This window comes from Lontra canadensis, unplaced genomic scaffold (assembly GCF_010015895.1).
Source record: "Lontra canadensis isolate GAN:19392208 unplaced genomic scaffold, GSC_riverotter_1.0 scaffold65, whole genome shotgun sequence".
In the NCBI taxonomy this organism is placed as follows: domain Eukaryota; kingdom Metazoa; phylum Chordata; class Mammalia; order Carnivora; family Mustelidae; genus Lontra; species Lontra canadensis.
This window is the reverse complement of record NW_022631059.1, coordinates 696,131-715,751: the sequence shown is the minus strand read 5'-3', so window position 1 is coordinate 715,751 and position 19,621 is coordinate 696,131. Positions and strand designations below refer to the sequence as shown.

The following is a 19,621-nucleotide window of genomic DNA, read 5'->3' as shown; positions in this document are numbered from 1 at the left end:
CCGGTTCACGCAGCCAGTGAGGCGCGTTCGGGAAGAGCCCTGCAGGCGGCACCGGCGGGAAGCCTGGGCATGGAGGGGCGGGAGGCAAAGGGCAGGAGCGCGCGCACACACTTCCCACCTCGGGGCAGTCGCTCCCGCAGAAACGCACAAACACCCCAAAACACACCCGGAGATGTCCGCAGCAGAATTGTGTGTAACAGCCCCACACTGGGAACAGCCCAGAGGCCCAGCTGCAAGGACGGGTAAGCAAAGGCTGGGGGAACTGCACACGGGACGCCGCAGAACCACGGGGGCCTGCGGTGCGGGCTGCGTGCGGCGCGGACGGAGCACGCACACGGGTGAGGCTGGCGGCCGGCCGCGGGCCGGGGGCCCGGGGTGCGGCACAGCCGGTCTGCGAGGGAAGGCCGGCCAAGCTGTGCGCTTGATGGGTGAGCCAGGGAGACTGACGGACGTCCGGATGCGCCGGTAGGAGGCAGGGGATGGGCCCCTGCCGTCATCGGCTGAACCCCAGCTGAGCCCCACAGTCAGGGGCATGCAGGGCCGTCTGCTGCAGCGTTTTTACTCAGACTGCAAGGGGAGACTGTGGACTAGGAAGGACCGGGTCCCGGGACCATGTCAGGGTAAACGGTTACCGCCAGGGGAACGCACACCGGCATCATGAGCTTGTCCTGTGGGGGCTCAGGTGGGAAGCCGGTTCCCCTTTGGGGGTTGCAAGGTCTCTGTGGAAGCAGCAGGCCTGCTGCCGTGGGCCATGGCCGGCATGGCCCGCTGGGCTGGGTGTCGTCGAGGGTGGGGAACGCCAGAAATGAGTCCACTGGTGGCGGGGGAGCCGAGCTGCGTGGTGACTTTGGGAACCTGGGCACCAGCCGACTTCCATGTCGGAGGAGCCCGACCACAGTGCCCCGTGCCCGTCTCCACTCACACAGGTGGCCCAGTGAGGCCACGGAGAGGCCAGTGCCACTGAAAGGAGGACCTGTGACTTCATTCCCACACTGTGCCCCCCAGGGCCACAGGGCAGGGTGAGAGGAAGGCCCAGACCATGGCCTTGCTGGGGCCTCTGGGGCAGGGCAGGGCGGATGGCTGGGGCCTGGCTCTGGGTGTGTGGGGCAGGGACTGGTGGCTCGGGGACGAGGAGAGCAGGGCATGCAGGGGTGGGGCCTGGCTTCAAGCGGGAGGGGAGGCACACGCCTGGCATGCTCCAGGCAAACGCCCACCCCCCTACCCTGGGACCTCCCTAGCTCTGGGGGCCGCCCCTCGCCAGGCCTGTAAGGCCCCCAAGATGTCCTAACATCCCAAGATACCGACCACAGAAACCAGGTTAACACGACAGGAAATGAGAGCATGTCCCACACAAAGACCATGCAGCCCTCTTGGCCACCGAGCCAGACCCCCAGGGGCTGGGAGCAAAGGACCCAGAAGCCCCCACGCTTCCGTTCGCACAGACGGGGACGCCCCTTGGTGGCCTCCGTTGCCAGTTCACAGGCAGACAAAAGACCACGATGGGTCTTGGTGATGCCACCCCAGCATTTTTACTCAGCACCTCCACCCCAGCAAGGAAGGTGGCAAGAGGGACCCGCCCCATAGGGCTCCCCCGACACCCCCGACCACCAGAACGGGCTGGGTGGGCTCCCTGGGAACCGTGGCATCCGTGTGCGCACCGGGGTCCTGGGTCCTCAGTGTCTTGTCGTCAGCCTCACTGACCTGGTCACGTGGAAGTGTTGCCTCAGTGGGAACAGAGTCCTGGAGGCAAATCTGAGACCGTGACTGTGGCTCGCCTGGAGTGAGGGGAGCACGGCACTGAGGGATCCTGCGTGGAACTTCTGACGTGGTGTTCTCAGTCTTAGAGCACAGTAACCAAAACCAAGAAGGGGACCGGAGAGAGTCTTGGCGCCAGCCACTTGGTGTTCTCTCCCGACCCAGAAAACAGTATCCACGCTGGGCCAGCACCGGGGGCCTCCCCATGACCACGGCACGGCTGGACCCGCTTACGTAGACTGGGCGCTCACATCTGAATCTGTCTCCTGCCCGTCACACAGGGACGGCTGCCCCAGGACGCAGCTGCAGGTCACAGCAGGCCCAATGGGGCCCCAAAAGCCTGGACTTAGACCCTGGGTCTTTGCATCCCACTCCTGAGCACGGGGACCGGCCAGGCCCTGGTCGGGGTCCTGTGTCACAGATGGGGGCCCCAGGGGAGGGGGAGGGCACCCTACTGCCCTCTCATCCACCCCAGCGTCGCTGCTGATGGGCACCAGCGATCGGGCCAGGCAGCGGCAAGGCCCACCAGGTGCTTGGTCACTCTGCGCTCCCCTCTCCTGACCCAGGCAGCTCCTACCTGCCCCGTGGCACCCCTGAAGTAAAGGGCTCTGGGGAGGCGGGATTTTGACTGTCAGTAGGGGCACAGGCTCCTTAGCCTCCTGGGCCTTATCCTCTGTGAACGTCGTCCTTACGCCCTTCCCTGGCGCTCATGGCCCAGGGGCTCTGGAGATTCAGGGAGAACTCAGGGGGCAGCACATGCCCGCCCCCACACCACCCCCAGGAGGACGGGGGCACTGTGAGGGCGGCCTCGCAGAGGATGACACCAGGTTCCCCAGGCCGGGGCCCCGGGCCTCCTGGGCTGTGCTGGTCCCCTACCCCTACGCCAGCCCCAGGGACCACACTCTAGGGGGCCCCGGAGTCAGCCTGGCTGAGCTACCCGCAGACACCCCTCACATGTCGACCACGTCTGTGCTTTAGACAGGGTGTCCCAAGGGGCTGTGACCAGAGGGGGTCCCACGGGAGGTCAGGGAGAACCTGGACAAGGGCCAGAGCCCCTGGTCTGGATGCTGCTCCGGGGCCCAGACGAACTCCCAGTGCCTGCTGGGACTCAGGACATCCCAGGACCTCAGCAAGACAGACGTCCAGACTCCCTGGGGCCAAGGGTGCCCTCACCGTGCGGCACCTGTCTGTGGACTCGGCTGCAAGCAGGCCCAGCCCAACACCATCCTCAAGCCCTCAGGCACAAGACTTGCACTAACATGAATTTACCCAGAAGAAAAAGAAACAAGAAAATTCCCGCTTGGGCCCACCCTGGCAAGTGAGCGTTGAGTCTGCAGCCCGCCGGAGGGTGCCTCCACGATCCCACAGGGACGAGGGGCATGTGGCGCTGAGCGGGTCCGGAGGTCATGGCCCTGGGATGGGTGGGACCACCAGGCCTCCTCCTGAGTGGTCAGACGCGTGTCCTGGCAGGAAGCCGATGTGTCACCGCAGTCCAGATAAACTTTAATAAGATGCGGGCGGTGACCCTGCCCTCCAGACGAGAACAGGCATTTACCCGCGGTCCTTTCTGGCCTGGCTGCCCCCCTGGATGTCTCAGCACGACCCTGTCAGCACCAGCTCCCCCAGAGGCGGCGGCCCTTCCCAAGGCCACCTTGCAGTCAACAGAAAACATGGGAACGATTTGGCAAATGGCAGGAGAATGTAGGAGTCCCTCGGACGGCCAGGCACAGGCCCCGGCGAGAGGCCCAGGGGTGCCGTGGGCATCCCGCAGGTGCCAGGGCCCTCCCTGCTAGATCATGCCGGCCAGCCAGGGTGGCAGGAAGAGGCCCGCGGTGCCCAGCAAGCAGACGATGATGAACACCCAGAGGAAGATGCGGTCGATGACCATGGCCACGTACTTCCAGTCCTCCTTCACCTGCAAACACAGACACGCGTGCTCACGCCTGGCCCACTGCCCTTGGGCCTTCAGGCCACGATCACCTTCCAGAACATGAAGCTTCCTGGGGGGCAGGTTCTTTGTGACCCTCGATGCCAAGGCCGCCACGCGAGGTGACCACCTGCCCCAAGGTGCCCGGCAGGAGGGGCTCAGACACGTGACCTCTGAGCGCTGCCCCAGGGTCAACACCCTCTAAGGGTGGGGCAGCAGCAAAGCTACCGCGAGAGGCTTGCAAGGACCCCCAGTGCCAGGGAGGGGGAAACGGAGAGGGCCTGTGGGGACACGGGGGTCTGGGCTGCTTCCCAGGGACGTCCGCTCTTGCTTCACTAAGCTGGGTGACACGGGCCGTCAAGCACACCCTCATGCAGGTGAGGACCGAGGGCCCAGATGGGGCGGCCACCCCTCGGCTATTCAGGGCCAGGACCATCCTGGAGGGGACGTCACAGCGGCTGGCACCCAGGCAGCGACGGCTGAGGCCCCACTGCCCTCTGTTCCTGCCCACCCTGCCCCAGGGCCAGATCTCACAGGCCAGCTGCCGTCCTGGGTCAGCGGGGTCTCTTAGCTCTGTCCCTGAAGCCCCTCAAGGCAGCCACAGACCTGGGCGCAGCGGGCTGACTCCAAGTGGCAGAGCTGCCAGGAGCACAGGGCCCTTCAGGGTGCGGAAGAGGTCCCGGCTGGAGGTGGGGGCCTGCACCCCAAGGCCAGAGGGCGGGCGGGGCCCATGTCCCCTGTGGTCACCCGCCTGAAGAAAGGCATTGGGTCCGTCCACATGTAGATGGGGACCCCACAGGACAGGACAGCAGGGGACAGCCTCAGTAACACATCCCAGCTCCCAGCCCAGGCCGGCCACACTGCCGTCCCAACTCCCGACCCCACTCCTCTGCCTCCCCCAGGGCACAGGCTCGGCGTGGAGCCTGTGGCCACTAGCTCGTTCTGGGTGGGCAGCCCGTCCATGTCTGAGGGACAGGAAAGGGTGTGGCCCCCAGGCTCCGGCCAGCCGGGCACCGAGGCAGGACGGCCAAGGCGGGGGCAAGCCCAGCACGCCCGGGTGGGGGTGTCAAGGGTACAGAGAGCTTTCCACTGCCATTCTCTGCTCTGATTTCCCAAGTACTCAGAGACACCCTGATGGTTTTAAACGGTTTTAAACCAAACCGAAACTGGGGAGCGAACAAGGTCACTTATAAATAAAAAGTCCCTCCAGGACCCTTCGTTCCAGGAAGGCTGAGCAGTGGCCCGCGGCCTCTTTCCCCGCTTCGTCTTTGATCCCCCTGAGCGCGTCCCCCATCCTGAGGATGAAAGGCCTCGAGGACAAAGCCGCCCAGAGCATCCAAGGTCCACCCGCGTCAAGGCAGTTGGGCCCCCCAGAGCCTGGCGTCACTCCAAAGCCAGAACCAGGTCGCGGTGGTCCATCTCACCACACAGACAAGAGTGGGGCTGGGACCACACCGGACAGGTGCGCACGGCCGCCAGAGCCTGTCAGAGTCAGGACTCTGCACACCCCTAAGGGCGTTTGTCCCTTCTTGGCAGGGCTCAGACCTACACGTCGAATCAGGGACCTGTCTGCTGCGGCTAAATGGGGTCCCAGGAGCAGGGTCTCCCAGGCAGAAGCTTCCGGAAACCTCCCGAATGGCTTCCCAGTCTGAGATTCCACAGGGGGTCCTACTCTCAGGTCCTACTCAGTGTTGCGTGGGCCCAGGGCCCCCTTCCCGTCCAAGGCTCGCTCAGCCACAGGCCCGGTGGTCCTGGGGCCACACGTGTCCCCCCACATAATCGGGGCCATGACCCGAGGTGCAGGCAAGGACGAGGAGGAGCCGTGTCCACAGCAGCAGCAGCAGTGGGCATCACCGGGCAGGACACAGCTGGCAAGGGCAAGGTCAATGCCACAGGACAGCTGCCAGGCCCAGGCTGCCAGCAAGGGATGGTCCCGCAGACTGAGGAGGGCAGACAGCCCCCACCCCCACTTCTGCCCGTGCTCTGACCTGAGGGTCCCCCGTCAGCCTGGACCCTGGTAGACGCCCCTCCCTCCCTCCTGGCTCCATGGGGACCTGAGTGTCCGCCAAGTCTGCACTGGGAATCCTGGCCCTTGGGGCCCCCATCCCCACCGCAACCCCGTGATCGGCAAACATCAGCAGAAGGAAGGAAGACGTTCCCTTAGTGGCAGGCAGTCCCCGGGCCCACTGCCCACTGTCTGGTGACCTTTCCTCCAGGAACCGGGAAGAACAGGAGCTCCTGGCTCAGCCTTTGGGACTGACACTCAGCAGGGAGATTGGGGACACTGTCCGGGCTCCTTTGATCCCTGCTGGTGACCGAGAAGCCCCCACAGGAGGACCGGCTCCCGGGTCCCCAGGTCCCTGAGGCTGGGCAAGCATTACTGCCCAGACACCCACCACTCCCTGTTCTTTCTCCCTGCTTGACAGATGGCAGGGCTGTGCCCCAAACCCCAACCCTCGCCTCCCCATCAGGCCTCCTTTCAGTCACTCCTGCACCGGGGCCCAGCGCCCCCCAGGCCCCCCGCCAGAGGCCCTCTCCTGGCCCGACTCCTGGGCCTTCCCAGGGGCCAGCAGTAGGGCCCAGACTTCCCGGGCAAGGCCTCCCTGCCGCCTGTGGGCTCCCGCCTCCCAGACGACACAGAGGACACCCCTGTGGTACGCTCTCACTCTCCACTCCTGTCACCTGCCAGAACCAGGCGCTCGGGCAGAGAGCGTGGGGGTGGGATGGGGCTGCATGTCCCGCGGAGTTCAGCGGCCCAGGTCTGGGGCCTGGATTCTGGATTTTTCACCAGCCACCCCGTCCTCCAGGGAGGGAAGGGAGCGGCCAGAGCATGCCCAGCCGCGGGCAGAAACTCACCGAGAAGTCCGTGTCCTCGGCTTTCAGATGGTCAGCAATGTACTGGACGCCCTCCACCGCCCGCGTCAGGGCCGGAGACAGGGGCAGGTGCCGGACCGGCACTCGGGTGCCACAGGTTTTGCGCACAGCATTTGGGGACGGCTCCTTCCTGCACCTGCACCTGCACGGAGACGGCTGGTCTGGGGGCAGGAGCTCGGTGGTGCTGGCCTTCGGGAAGGCCGGGGAGCTGGTCACGGGGCCCCCGGCCGGGGAGGCAGCCTCGTCTTGGGGAGCACAGCCCTGGATGCTCCAAGACCGGCACCGAACGCCGCCCTCCACCCTTTCAGCCGCGCTGGACACGTGCTGGACGCTCAGGGACCGGGCTTCGGTGAGCCCCGGGGCCCGGGTGCTGGCGGGTGGGCGGCAGGAGTTGGGCGAGGGACAGGGGCTCCCGGGGTCAGCCTCCGAGGGCTGCGGCGCAGGGACCTGGTCTGAGGGCGACGCGCAGGCTGGCTGGGGCTCGGCCGGCTCGTCCCGGGGGCTGCGGAAGGACGTGGAGCGCGAGGGGCCCCGGCTCCGCTCTCCACCCACGTCGCCGGGCTCCCCCTCGGGCTCGGGCCAGAAGCCGGGGGCGCTGGCCACCTTGTGCATGGACTCGATGAGCCGCCTGCAGTTGTCCTTGACCACGGACGGCCGCTTCATGAGCAGCAGGCGGGGCACCACGTCCAGGAAGACCCGGCGCACCCAGGCGGGCATGGTGTGCGTGCGCGGGGAGCGGTGGTGCACGTTGAGCACGAAGACGGTGATGACGATGGACAGCGTGACGAAGACCATCGTGAACAGTAGGTACTCGCCGATGAGCGGGATGACCAGCGAGGTGGACGGGATGATCTCGGTGATGAGCAGGAGAAACACGGTGAGCGAGAGCAGCACGGAGATGCAGAGTGTGATCTTCTCGCCGCACTCGGACGGCAGGTAGAAGACCAGCACGGTGAGGCAGGAGATGAGCAGGCAGGGCACGATGAGGTTGATGGTGTAGAAGAGCGGCAGGCGGCGGATGACAAAGGCGTAGGTGATGTCGGGGTACACCTCCGCGCAGCACTCGTACTTGCGCGTGTTGTAGGTGCCCACCGCGTCCACGATGACCCACTCGCCGCTCTCCCACAGGTCCAGCTGGTCCACACGGCTGTGCATGCTCACCAGGTCGATCTTGGCCTTGTCGTACGTCCAGGAGCCAAACTTCATGGTGCAGTTCTGCTGGTCGAACGGGAAGAAGGTGACATCGATGCTGCACGAGCTCTTGTAGATGGCAGGGGGCGTCCACTGGACCCGCCCGTCGTGGAAGAGGTGGGCCTTGGTCAGGTGGGTGATCGCGAAGTCCCCGTCCGCACTGTGCGGGGAGAGAGGGGCGTGAGATCCCCCAGAACCGCGGCCCGGCGCTCTGGCGCGTCTGGCCTCACGGGTGAGCAGAGAGGGGCAGGCGGCCCGGCCGGGCACCGGCCGCATCACTCATCTGCCTTAGCTTAGGGCGCCTACCCTGCGGGACGTGTGGCTGGGAGGACCTCCAAGCGGCCCACGCCGGGCCTGACACGCACGCTTCTTGGTGACGACGGCCATCACCTGGCAGGTACGGCAGGGACTAGGGTCCTGCATCTGCCAGCACCAGGGAGAGGGGCACCAGGTCCGTCTCGGTCCTGCAGCTGTGTGCCGTCCGTGCTGGGAGTGAGCGGGCTGCCTGGAGGGGATCATGTCCCTGCAGGGGTCCCCGGTCAGAGAGCTCCTGTCTGTGGTGTGAAGGCAAGTGGGGCCTGATCCTGAAGAACAGAGGCCCATGCTCTCCTGCCCCTGGGCCCACAGCAGAGGGCGGAGGGGACGGACGGTCCCGGCTCCCACTCATACCCTGCACAGATCCGCACACAGGCGAACTGAGGGCCAAGCAGCCCCTACTGGGCCCATCACTGCGCACCTGGCCGTCCTCACCCTAAGGACAAGGGCACGGGCGTGACACTGGCTGCCAGGCACCACACCACGGAACTCTGCAAGGCCTCCTGGGACCAAGCCGAGTCCCCTGCAGGTGACCCTGGGGGACAGGCCAAACTTGGGGTGAGGGCCTGCCCAGCCACTGTCTCCTGCCAAGAACGGGGTGTGCCGATACCACTGAGCACGTTAGTGCTTTCTCTCCGTTACCCCGACTCATAGGCACGAATGCCCCTTCCTGCCCAGGTGAGGACCCCAGGCCGCCTGAGCAGGAGGGGACAGGGCCCACCCCTGACCATCTGTCCTCCGGCCTTGCCCTCAGCCTCAAGAGTGTTAGCACCTGTCCATGGCCGGGCGGGTGAAAGAACGAGGAGCCGCTGGCCTCAAAGTCCAGGCTCTGGCCCTGGACTCCCAGACAGCGATGTCCGCCCTGGTGTCTCCACAAGGATGCACGCACGTGGGGTGCGCCACGTTGGTGCCCTGTGGAGTGAGGCAGCGTGCCCATGGGAGCCCGGGGACACTGGCTAGCAGCCCCCACCCTGAGCCCTCAGCAGCTCCTGGCGTTGGCCCTGCTCTGGATGCTGATGGAAGGCCCTGGATGCCGGTGCAGGTCCCCAGCAGGTGCAGCCTGAACTGCGTGCATACTGCTCTCCAGGCCTCAGTTTCCCCCCAGGCTGGGCTGTCCACTCTACGGACAGATGGTGGCAGTGGCCGGCCCCATCCTCCCCATGGCCACACGGAGCCCCAGGGACAGCACCCATGGGCCCCATGCTACCGTGACCCTGCGGACAGGGTCACCGCACAACGTGCTGACACAGCAGTTGAGTCAGAGAAGCCACCCGCCATGGGCTGAGTCAGGTGCCCCGCCATGGGCTCAGAGCGTGGCCTTTGTGCCTGCCCACACCCACCAGGGCCTAAAGCCCCCAGACATCCAGCTCCGAGGCCCTCGATGGTCTCAGGTGGTGCCAGTCCTGTCCTACGATCTCTAGGCGCCCTTCCGGGCCAACGTCTAGGTCAGCAGCAGGTGGAGACCCACAAACGCACCCACCGGGAGAGTGCTGGGGGTCTGCACGTGGGACCCAAGGCCTAGACTCCAGCGGGGGACAGCGGCTTTCTCCGGGGCAGGATGGCCCGGGCTGTCCTCCCTCAGCAACCTCGATCTACAGCCCAGAGCCCCGTCCTCGGAGGCACCAAGCACACATGCAAACACGGCTCAGAAACACTCTGCAGGCAGGTTTGAGGCTCTGGTCAGCGGCAGGAGCCCGGGTGGTCCTGACCCCCCAGGAAGTACAGGGAATGTTCCAGAAGTTCACGGAAAGCAGCCCCAGGGCTGGGAATGTGTGTCAGACCTCCGGGTTTTGATGCTCACAAACAGGGTCCAAGTCTTCTCCCGGTGCACAGCCCGCGGCCCCGCGTGGCTGCGCACAACCCCACCCTGTGCCCCCAGCCTAGGGGCTGCTGTGTTCTTGCCCGGCGCAGATCTGGCTCAGATCCCGGAGCCCCTCCCAGGAGGACGTCCCCCTTGGGACATAGGGTCTGGACCTGCGGGCAGACGCGGTCCCCGTGGGCAGACTCTCACTTCCACGGCCCAGGTCTCGAGGAGGCAGAGACTCTCAGAAGGCAGCTGAGCGGGGTCCCAACTCCTCCCCTAACCCGGCCTCAGGTCCCCCAGGTGTGAAGGGCGCAGCCCCATGCAGGGGAGAGGAAGCACTGCCCCACATCCCACCCCATGTCCCACCTCCAGGAAGCCACGGGGCTCCGGACGGATGTTGGGACCCAACAGTCAGAGCACGCTCTGGCCTCGCCCCGTGGTGCTGTGACCCCAGCAGAGCAGAGCAGCGGGCCCCGTGAATCCCCATCCGTGTGGGGGAGAGGCCTCCGCTCCAAACGCTACCACGAAGAAGCCCCCAAGTGGACAACACAGCCTCCCAGGCAGGGCTCCCCAAAGCTATCAGAAAAGCTGCCCCCATCTCCGCCCTCGCCCAGTAGCCCAGGCGGACCACCTGCCCACTCCAGGGCACACCGCTCTGGCCAGCATCAGCCACCCGCGGCCCCATCCTGAAAGAGCCTCTATGCCGACCACAGCCCCACAGAGAGGCCAGGGTCCTCCTCCCCTCCCCTGGGACCTGGAAGAGGAGAGAGGAGAGACTTTGAGGCAGCGGCCCCGATCTCCCAGGCCGCAGTCCTGGGGGGTCTGCAATCCCCAGAGCTGCTTCTCAGCTGGCACCATCCTGCCCAGGGAGGACAGAGCTGTCCCCACAACACGAACGCTCCCCTGGGTTCCAGGAAGCGGACAACACGTTCTCTGAATCAAACAGCCCCGGACACGAGCTCGGTGGGGTCATGGGGAGCCGGGTGCGGACCCCAGGAAGGCCAGGGCGGCCAGGGAACCCCGGGCTGGTGGCTCAGTCGGGGCTGGCTGTGGAGAGCAGGGATCCTGCCCCGCGGGCAGAGCAGCAGCACCGGTTCCCGCTGGCGGAGCCGACACCCCCTAATGCATCCCTGAACACCGTCAAGCTCTTCCCGCTGCCATTACTGGAATCAATTAAGTTGGAAGAGGAGCCCAATCGTCCTTAGTCAAATAACAACGTTTTATAGGTCAGGCCCAGTGCCCGGGGCCCTGGAAGGGGCTTTGTACCACAGCCCATCGGGGTCTGACAGTGGGGAGTGCAGGGTCCGCAGGGAGCTAAGTGCTTCCTTCGCTTCATCTGTAAACACTGTGGGAGCTGCGGCACGGCTGAGCCTAAGGCTGGGAATCCGCTGCCCAGCCGGGACCCGGCAGTGACGTGGGGACACAGGAGGACGTCAGGCTGCCCCGGGCTCAGGGGCCCCCAGCAAGGGTCCCGCCTAAGGACAGCTGGGACCCTGATCTCTGCCACCGCCAAGCCTTGCAAACACTGGCTTCCAGCTCAGTGATGGCGTCCATGAGCAGACCTAGGGCGGCGTCCGGCCCCAGAGGCTGCTGGCTCGGGACTGTGATGGCATCGGGGCTGGGGAGGGGCCGAGCGCCCAGGAGCAGAGGCACGAAAAGGCCCAGGGCAGCGGGCAGGAATGGGGCAGGAATGGGGTGAGGAGTCTGGGGGCTTCCTGCCCAGTCAGGGGCTGATCCCGAAAACATGAGAGCTGCTCTAGGCCCAGGTCCCCTTGCCCTTGTGGGGAGAGGGACTGATGCCTGCACGGGGCTGGCTAGTCCAAGTGGGGACGGACCCACGCTGCACCTGGGGCCCCTGTCCCCCGCTTTGCTCACCCCCTGGACCCTCCGCCCCCGCCTCTGTTCCCTCCTCTGCCTCCCAGAGGCTTCGGCACTGGCTCCCAAGGACAGGCACACACAGGCCCCTACCTCCTGCTCACGTCCGGACCCCCTGGGTCACTCACACCTGGACACAGGTGCCCGCCGCCCCTGCCCGCTGACCTCCCGGGGCTCACTTGTTGTAGAGGACAATGTCCGGCCGCCAGATGAGCTCAGAAGGAATGCGGATGGAGGTGACGTTCTCGTAGTCCGCGGGGTCCCAACGCAGCTTATAGTCATGCCATTCCTGGGCCAGGGAGGGAGGAGGAAGCCACAGCCGGTGAGTGAGGGCGAGGAGGGCACGGAGCAGGGGGAGGACCCAGGGGTGGCGGACTCCCCTCTCACTCACCTGCTTCACCCACACATTGGTTGTCATCATCTGGTTCTTCTCATCCTGGGACACAAAGGAGAAGGACAGCTATGACCTCCTGGGGGACGGACTTGTGTTTGAACGTGTGTGTGCGCGCATGTGTATGTGTCTCTCCCTCGCTCTCTCTTAGCCCTGAGTTTCCTTGCCCACGAAGACAGGCCTGAGATGGACATGGGGAGCAGGTAACCTCAGGGAGGAGAGAGGACCTCATCCCCAGAGGCAACCAAGGCCAGGGTGGTCAGCCTGAGGGTATTAGATGGGGACATGGCCCTGAACCTCTCCTGAAGGAGCATGGGGACAAAGCTGGTCTGACTTGGCAGGTGGCCAGCGCCAGGTATGTGGGATGTCCGGGGGCTCCCAGGCTGCTGGAGGAGAACCTCCTCCCGGGTCCCCCGCCAACCTGCGTCAACCCTCCCGGCTGGTCACAGCAGCCTGTCCACAGGCTTGCGCAGGTGTGCACAAGGTCCCACTCACTCCCTGGGCTGGGGACTGACTGCACCTTTAGGACCAGGGTCTCAGCACCTTGAGATGGACAGGTAAGGGGCTGGAACAGGGGAGGTGGGAGCAGGAGACCTAGTTGGTTCCATCCCAAGGTCACTGTATGTTCACCTGTCCAGTGAGGAGGCTGGACCATGCACCCCGTGAAGCCCTTTCCAGCCATCATCCCCAGAACCACCCCACCTCCTTTCTCCCCTACTGGTTCACGAGGACAGGCCAGCTGACATTTCCCCTGGGAACCCAAACAGACAGGTCCCCTGGGCAGTCAGCCGGCAGGACGTGCTGGAGCCTTTTGGAGAAGGGCATCACATTCCAGGAGGGGACACAGGGGTCTGTGGGGACAGGAAGACCCAGCGTCCTCACATCCCACCAGCCTCTGGGAGCCACAGCCACAGCCCAGTCCCCCGGTACCGTCCTGAGAGGGGGCACGCCTCTGCGCACGCTTTGCCTAAGGTTTGGGGAGGAGCCCTGAGCCACGGACGGGAAGGCTTCCTCAGAGTGCAGGCTGCCCGTGGGGTCCGGCAGGCGGGGCCCTGCCCCTGAGGAGAGGGGAGCTAGACAGGGCTGGGGGCAGCATCTGACCCCGATGTGGCCTAACCTTTCCCCTCAGCCACCTCGGACCAGGAACACACAGGCCATTGGCAAAACCCACTGAAGCCAAAGACATCCACGGGGTCCTCGAGCAGGGGGGACCCTGTGCCAACACTGGGTCAGGGAGGCGTCTCGTGCCCCAAAGGCACAGGCCTGGGCAGCTCCCCTCCTGCCTCCCCCAGGAGACGAGCTGCCCATTGGCTAGTTCAGGGAGAGGGAACCAGGCCTCTCGCCGCTGCCAGGCACTGCCCTTGGTCCTGCTCTCCCCGGGGCCACTGAGGGCGGGCCAACCCCCAAAGGATGCCAAGGAGTAAACATGACCTGAGCTGGCCCTGCGGCTGGTGCTGGACACACAGTGACCTCCACAACCCAGTCCTGCCCCGTGCTGCTGCCCACCACACCCCTGCTGGCCACAGCCTTTCCTGCCCCCTCCAACCCCACCCCTGCCTCCCCAGGCTCAGAATGAGCTTTGAGGGGCAGGGCCCAGGAAGCCCCAGGACGCCTTGGGCTCCCCTGCCTGTGTGAGCTTGCACACGGGAACACACCCCCCGACAGTGAGCCCCGGAGAGGGAAGGGCAGAGCGCAGACCGGGCACGCGGCTCCTTCTGCCCGTACACATGGCTGCCAACCTCAGACCACTGCCCAGGACATCAGCAGGGGCCCTCGTCCGCACACACACCTGTGCAGGCGTGTCCGGGGCTGAATGCCGAGCCTGGGAGCCTCTCTCCCCCACCCGCTGTGGCCTCAGGGCCTTGGGCATGGCCCTCGTCATGGCACCAGAGCCTATGTGCTCCCAGCCTCAGCCTCCTGGGCCATGGGTCATGCGAGCATGTCCAGCAGTGAGCAATCCTAAGAAGCCCAGGAAGGCCAGACAGTGTGCTGATGCGGACCCCCGCAGGCCCCCAGGGCTGCCACCGCGCACCTCTGCTAGCAAGCCTCCAGGAGCACTGGGAGCACTTGGGGGGACAACCCAAGGCCCGGTTCCAGGACACCTGAAGGTGAACGAGGACAGAGGAGACTGACCAGTGCCCCCGTGCACATATGTCCCTCCCACCTCCCAAAGCTCCCCCGAAGCTTTCCCTCGGACCTGACAGCACATTTCACAGGTGGAAACTCCGGGGGTCACGGGCAGTGGCTGTGTGCAGCAGCGTCTGGCGTCTGGGCCCCCACGCCCCATCCCGGGCAGCTCCCCCACTCCTAGAGCAGACTCAAGCCTGGGATCCTGGCAGGGGAGTGGGGTGGGCATTTGGAGAGATCTACAGCCTCCCACAGTCGGATGAATTCCACCTCCCTCCCAGCAACCAGGGCTGACTGGACCCTAGTGTGGACGACTTGGGCCCTCCCCCACCCAGCAGGCCTGGGACCTCCTCACAGGCATGAACCAAGCTCCCGAGGCCCCTCCTGGCCCGGCCAAAGCTGGGACTCCACAGAGGCATTTTCAGCTCTTTGCTCCTGAAGGAGACAGCCCTGAGCTCGTGAAAATCCGGCATCTGGGTTTTCCCACGGGGGCGGCCTCCCTGTCCTCTGGGCTCTGGGAGGGCCGATGGCAGCCTCCCCACCCCTCCAGGCTCCCCCAGCTCTGCAGCCTGCCCTCGGATGGGGCCTGCTCCCTCCAGCAGGAGCCTCTGAGGCTGTGTGTGTCATGGGCCAAGGCTCAGAGCTCCCCGCACCCCACCCTGGGCACCTACCACATCAATGAGCTGGGCGATGGACAGCCCGAAGTGGACCAGAACCACATCCGAGATGTTGGCCACGGGCCGGGACCACTTGTTGTAGCCGGAGAAGAGTGTCTTCAGCAGCCGCTCCTCAGCGTGGGCCCGCGTCTCCACCGGGCTGCTTGCTGCGGGGACAGGAAGGTGTGCGGCTCAGGATCGGAGGGCGCAGTCCTCCAGGCTGCCGCCTCGGGCCTCCCACCAGGTCCTGGTCTCCTCCAGTTCCAGCCACCTCAGGACATTTGCACATCCGGCCCCACTTCTGGCCTCGGTTTCTCTCCTACCCTCTGGGTCGAAGTGTAGCTTTCTCAGGGAAGCCTTCCCAGACCCCTCAGGCACTGAACCCCAATCAAAAACAAAGGGTAAGAGCTGGCTGTGGAGGCTTCTGTCTCCAACACCCGCTGAGCTCCTGAAACCTCGCCTCAATGCACAAGGTGAGGGTAACCCTCAGAACTCCGGGACAGCAGGACAGCCGCGTAGGCTGTCCTGGGGATGGAGAGCTGGCTCCCCACGGCTGCCAGCGCCCTGAGTTCTCACCAGACCCTGCTGACTCCAGCACCCTGGGGCCGTGGACAGACGGCCTTCCATGAGTCAAGGGTGACCCCCTGCCAAACACACGCTCTGCTTACCGAGGAGGGGCCGCTCTGATCCCGCCCCGCCCCATCGAGCAGTCTGTGGGCCGAGGGCCTCTGTCTCCCCTACGCCCCTGCACTGGGCTCACTGTATCATAAAGGGACTTGGGTAGGGAACAAGGGGCCCGCTGCCTGCATGCAGCTCAGTCCTGCTCGCCTGTATGTCCTAGACTGAATGCTGTGAGAGGGTTCACAGCACCCTGGGGTCAGTCTTAGACCTCTCCTCTCAGGGACCGTCCCTTCACTCTGAGTCCACAGACCGGCCCCCCAACCTTATGGTTCCTGGCCGGTTTCCCCGGGAAGGGTTAGCCCACTCCCCACCCGGAGGCCAGGGGCTGCAATTCCCTCCCCAACCTATGAACAGCTGGGTGGCTGCCCAGGGGGTGGGGGAGGGGGAGGTCGAGGGGGTTAAGACTTCTCCTGTCCCAGTGAGTCTGGGGGAGGAGAAAAGGTGTAGATGGGGCACGGCCAAGGGTGGAAGTCACCCCTCTGCTCCCCTAAACCAGGAGCAGGCGCGGGGGTGTCTGCAGGGAAATTTGGCCGATGGATAAAGACAGAGATAGGTGGGCCCCGCCTCTCTCTACCCAAGTTGGAGCTTCTGGGTCCAGCTCCCAAAACAGCAGCCCCCCACCCCCACCCCTTCCCAAACCCCTGTCCCGCATTCGCAGGCGAGTTAACTCCTTCCTTGCCCCGCTCAGTCCGCACCGCAGGACAGCCTTTGCGTCTGGGGTGGGGGAGCCTCCGTGGCTGCCCCGTTGCGCGCACCCGCGGCTCGGGACCGAAGCCAGGAGCCTCCCCTCCTCTGGCTCCGGAGGTCCAAATCCTCCCTGAACTGGACGAAAGGGAGCCCGTCTAGCGCCCCGAAACTTACCGGGTAGGAAGCCAGCGCCCAGCAGCAGCAGCAGCGGCGGCAGCAGCGGCGGCGGCGGCGCCCCGGGGCCCCCGAGCTCCATGGCGCACCGAGCGGGCTCTAGACGCGGGCGGCTCCCGTCTCCGCCGCGCCCCCGCTCCCAGCCCCGCGCGCGCCCAACTTCATGCCCCCGCGGCGCGCGGGCCGCTCCGTCCACTGGGCCTGGTTCCGCCGCTCCTCCCGCGGGGCGCGGCGGCGGCGACCCGGCCGGGAGCTCGGGGCTGTGGGCTCCACGGCGCGGCCCCGCCCGGACCTGCCCGCCTCCAGCCGGCGAGGAGGAGACGGAGGAGGGAGAGGGGGAGGAGGGGAAGGGGGGAGGAGGGGAAAGCGGGCGAGGACGTGAGGGGAGGAGGGCGGGTCGGGCGGGGGGCAGACCACCAGCCGGGAGGGGGCGCGGAGGTTGCGCTGGGCGGGCGCCGGGGTAAAGTTTCCCTCGTCCTCCCCGGGGCTGGGGACGAGCCAGAGCCAGGGGTGGGGGCCCGTAGTCACTGCGAACGACTGGGGGATCCTGGCGCCGGGCTGGTTTTCGGAGCACGACACACTGACCTCCACCCCCGTCCCCAGTCCTGGCGCCCCACCGCCTGCCTGGATGGGGACCGCGCACCCAGGGTCCCCGGCGGCCCGCACGCGCCTGGTTAACTCCATCAGCCCCGCCCCGCTCCGCAGTTGGGAAACCACTAGCCCCTCGTCTTCTTCCCCCGCGAGGCGCTCCGGAAAGACCACCCTCTACCAGCCTGCCCCCCGCGGACCGGAAAGCGTCCAGGGGGGAGCCCAAGCGTCGCGGCCGGCCCTCCCCGGGAGAGAACCCTAAAGCCCCCGCCCCGGGCGCAACGGCTCTGCTGCGTCCGCTCCGGCCTGGAACGCGCGCGGGAGACTGGCGGGGGGGGGGGGGGGGGCGGAGGCGGAGGGTCTCGGCCCGGCCGGCTGGAGAACCAAGCGCCCAGTGGCGCCGGCGGACGCCTCATGTCCGCCGCAACTGGGATGCCTGGCGCGACCGTGCTCGGTGCCCTGGCAGGGGCTCTGCCCCGGGTGGGTCAAGGTGGCCGCTGACCCCGCAGCAGGGGCTCCGAGGAGGGCTGGGAGTGGCCGCTTTGTGTTCACAACCCCTGTCTGCAGTGAGAGGAGGGCTGCGCAGAAACGCACCCGCGGCCATCCCGGCGCCGGGTTTCCAGAGCCCCCAGGCGGGGACTTCGGGCCGGGGTCGGAGCGGAGAAGACGCTGCAGACTTCACTGAGCTCCCCGGCCTAGCGCGCGCCCTTGAAGGGGCAGAACGTGGGTCTGGAGCCCCCTGCCTCTCTCGCCACCCGGACAGACCCCGGGGATGCTCCCGGGTGACAGGCATCAGTCCCAAGGGCCCCGACCCCTCCCCATTTCTCTCAACCCATACCCCCCCCCCATCTCCCCAGAGCCCCTCCCAACTGACCTCCACTCCCCCTTCTCTCCTGTCCCCGCCTCCCTCGAGCTCTGCCCCCCAATCTCTCCTGCCTCCACCCCCCCACCACCCACCCCCGCCCACCTGCCCTCTGGCTCCAGGTTGAGCTCTGCACACCTCCTACACCTGCTTTGAGACCTCCAGGGGCTTCTCTCACTGCTGTCCTACCACCAGAGCTTTCAGAATGCTAGGCCCTGGCCCTGAGCCAGTCGGGGCAGGGATGAGTGCTCTCTGGCAGCACCCCTTTAACTGGGCTCTTTCCGCTCTCCCCCCTGGACGCTTTCCACTTCTGCATGCCGGTGAGGAGGTGCTTGCACAGAGAGGTTAGGTCATGTGCCCAAGGTCACACAGCAGGGAGGGGGGTTCCAGTCCAGCCCACCTGTCTTCAGGCCTTGAGCGGAGCGTGTCCCAGGACTGGCCTGTGTCCCTACAGAGGTGGCCTCCTGGTGGCACCCCCGTGGTCTGCCATTTCCTGGAGCCCCGAGAAGCCTGCCCTCCGGGAAACCTGGCCTGCCCAGCCCAGCACATGGCTCTCCTTCCAACGACCCCCACAGACCCAGTCCTGTTTCCACAGGCAGGACCCTCACCCCTCCGTCCTCCCTCCCACGCCCCCAGAAGTGCCAGACTCCGGATTCCTCTGGTGTTTACTGGGACCTTCCCCAAGCAGCTCTGGGTGAAGCGCTAGAAGGCCCCCAAGGGACCGGAGAGCTGGATGACCCGGAAGCTGGCGAACAGGCCTGGCCTATCACTAGCTCCTTGCAAAGGAGGGAGGAAGGCGTCTCGGCAGACCCCCTGTCTCACTAGGACCAAGAAAAGCCGTCTCCTCCCCCAGGACACAGGCCACAGGAGGCTGAGACCCTGTGGGGGCCTCCCCTCTCAGAGAAGGGCCCAGGGAGGGTGACAAGCTCTGGGAGAAACAGCCTGTAGCCCCTGTTTTCACCTCTGGTGTTAAGAAACCCTGTTCTGTGCTGTCGCAAAACAAGTCAAGCCACACCTTGCTTGACAATCTCTACGTGATTCTATACTCCTTTGTTCGCAACAGAGGCCAGCCATGCTCTGGGTCCTTCTGGAAGCCTCTTCCAACTATCTCAGCAACCCTATGAAGCAGAGGTCATCACTACAGTCATTTGGCCACCTAGGAAGGTATCACTAGCTGGTGAAGTGTCCTTTCCTCCTGCCATTATCCCCTGGCAAACATGACAGCTCTGGGGATGAGGAGGCTCCCTCAAGGCTCAGCATTTAGTTCACTCCTCTGGCCTCGGTAGGTAGACTCGGGCGCTCCTGCGACTGTCAGGCTGGGGTCAGATGAGAAGGAGGTGCACAGGGGCCTGGACCAATCCGCGAAGGCTTCCTGGAAGGAGCATGCAGGAATGTAGGCCCAAGGACTCATGAGGAGGGTCCAGCCAGGCCCCCAGCCCCCAGCAAGTGCTTGGAGCTGACCTGGCATCCTGGCCTTCAGTGGGGGCTGGAATGGCCATGGGGGTGGGGGCTGGGGGGGTGACACACTTGTTCAGGGAGAGGAGCCCCTGGCTCTCAGCAGATCCTGCAGAGCTCCCAGGTAAGTCAGCTCTACCTTCTGTTGCCCTTCACCTTGGCGGGCTCGAGTGGCCGAGATAGTGGCTCCTATGGCCATTCCCATGGGCAAATTCCACCAGAGAGCCTAGCAGAGGCCGGCAGGCCTGTCTCTCCCCGT

At 65.8% G+C, this 19,621-nt stretch overlaps 1 protein-coding gene across 3 annotated transcripts; it reads right to left on the bottom strand.

The window, feature by feature from the left end:
• Positions 1-3,449: 3,449 nt before the first annotated feature.
• On the bottom strand, positions 3,450-18,078 carry CHRNA4 (cholinergic receptor nicotinic alpha 4 subunit). Of its 3 annotated transcripts, none has more exons than XM_032878802.1 (6): positions 18,013-18,078; positions 14,931-15,082; positions 12,133-12,177; positions 11,921-12,030; positions 6,539-7,907; positions 3,450-3,670 (listed from the first exon to the last, which is right to left on the bottom strand). In XM_032878802.1, exons 3-6 carry the CDS (start codon positions 12,160-12,162, stop codon positions 3,545-3,547), a joined length of 1,635 nt encoding a protein of 544 aa, XP_032734693.1. In that variant the 5' UTR covers positions 12,163-12,177; positions 14,931-15,082; positions 18,013-18,078; the 3' UTR covers positions 3,450-3,544. The 3 variants fall into 3 exon arrangements, with proteins under 3 accessions (XP_032734693.1, XP_032734691.1, XP_032734692.1); XM_032878800.1 differs by lacking the exon at positions 18,013-18,078 and adding an exon at positions 16,458-16,749; XM_032878801.1 differs by lacking the exons at positions 12,133-12,177; positions 14,931-15,082; positions 18,013-18,078 and having other exon boundaries at positions 6,539-7,771; positions 11,921-11,995.
• Positions 18,079-19,621: the final 1,543 nt, after the last annotated feature.

Excerpts from the sequence above, each read along its gene's own strand:
- CHRNA4 (XM_032878800.1), bottom strand. The coding sequence starts at position 16,539 with ATGGAGCTCGGGGGCCCCGGGGCGCCGCCGCCGCCGCTGCTGCCGCCG. Across the intron at positions 12,031-12,132 it reads CCAATGTGTGGGTGAAGCAG|GAATGGCATGACTATAAGCT; the intron begins GTGAGTGAGAGG and ends TCCCTGGCCCAG. Across the intron at positions 3,671-6,538 it reads CCGAGGACACGGACTTCTCG|GTGAAGGAGGACTGGAAGTA; the intron begins GTGAGTTTCTGC and ends CTGTGTTTGCAG.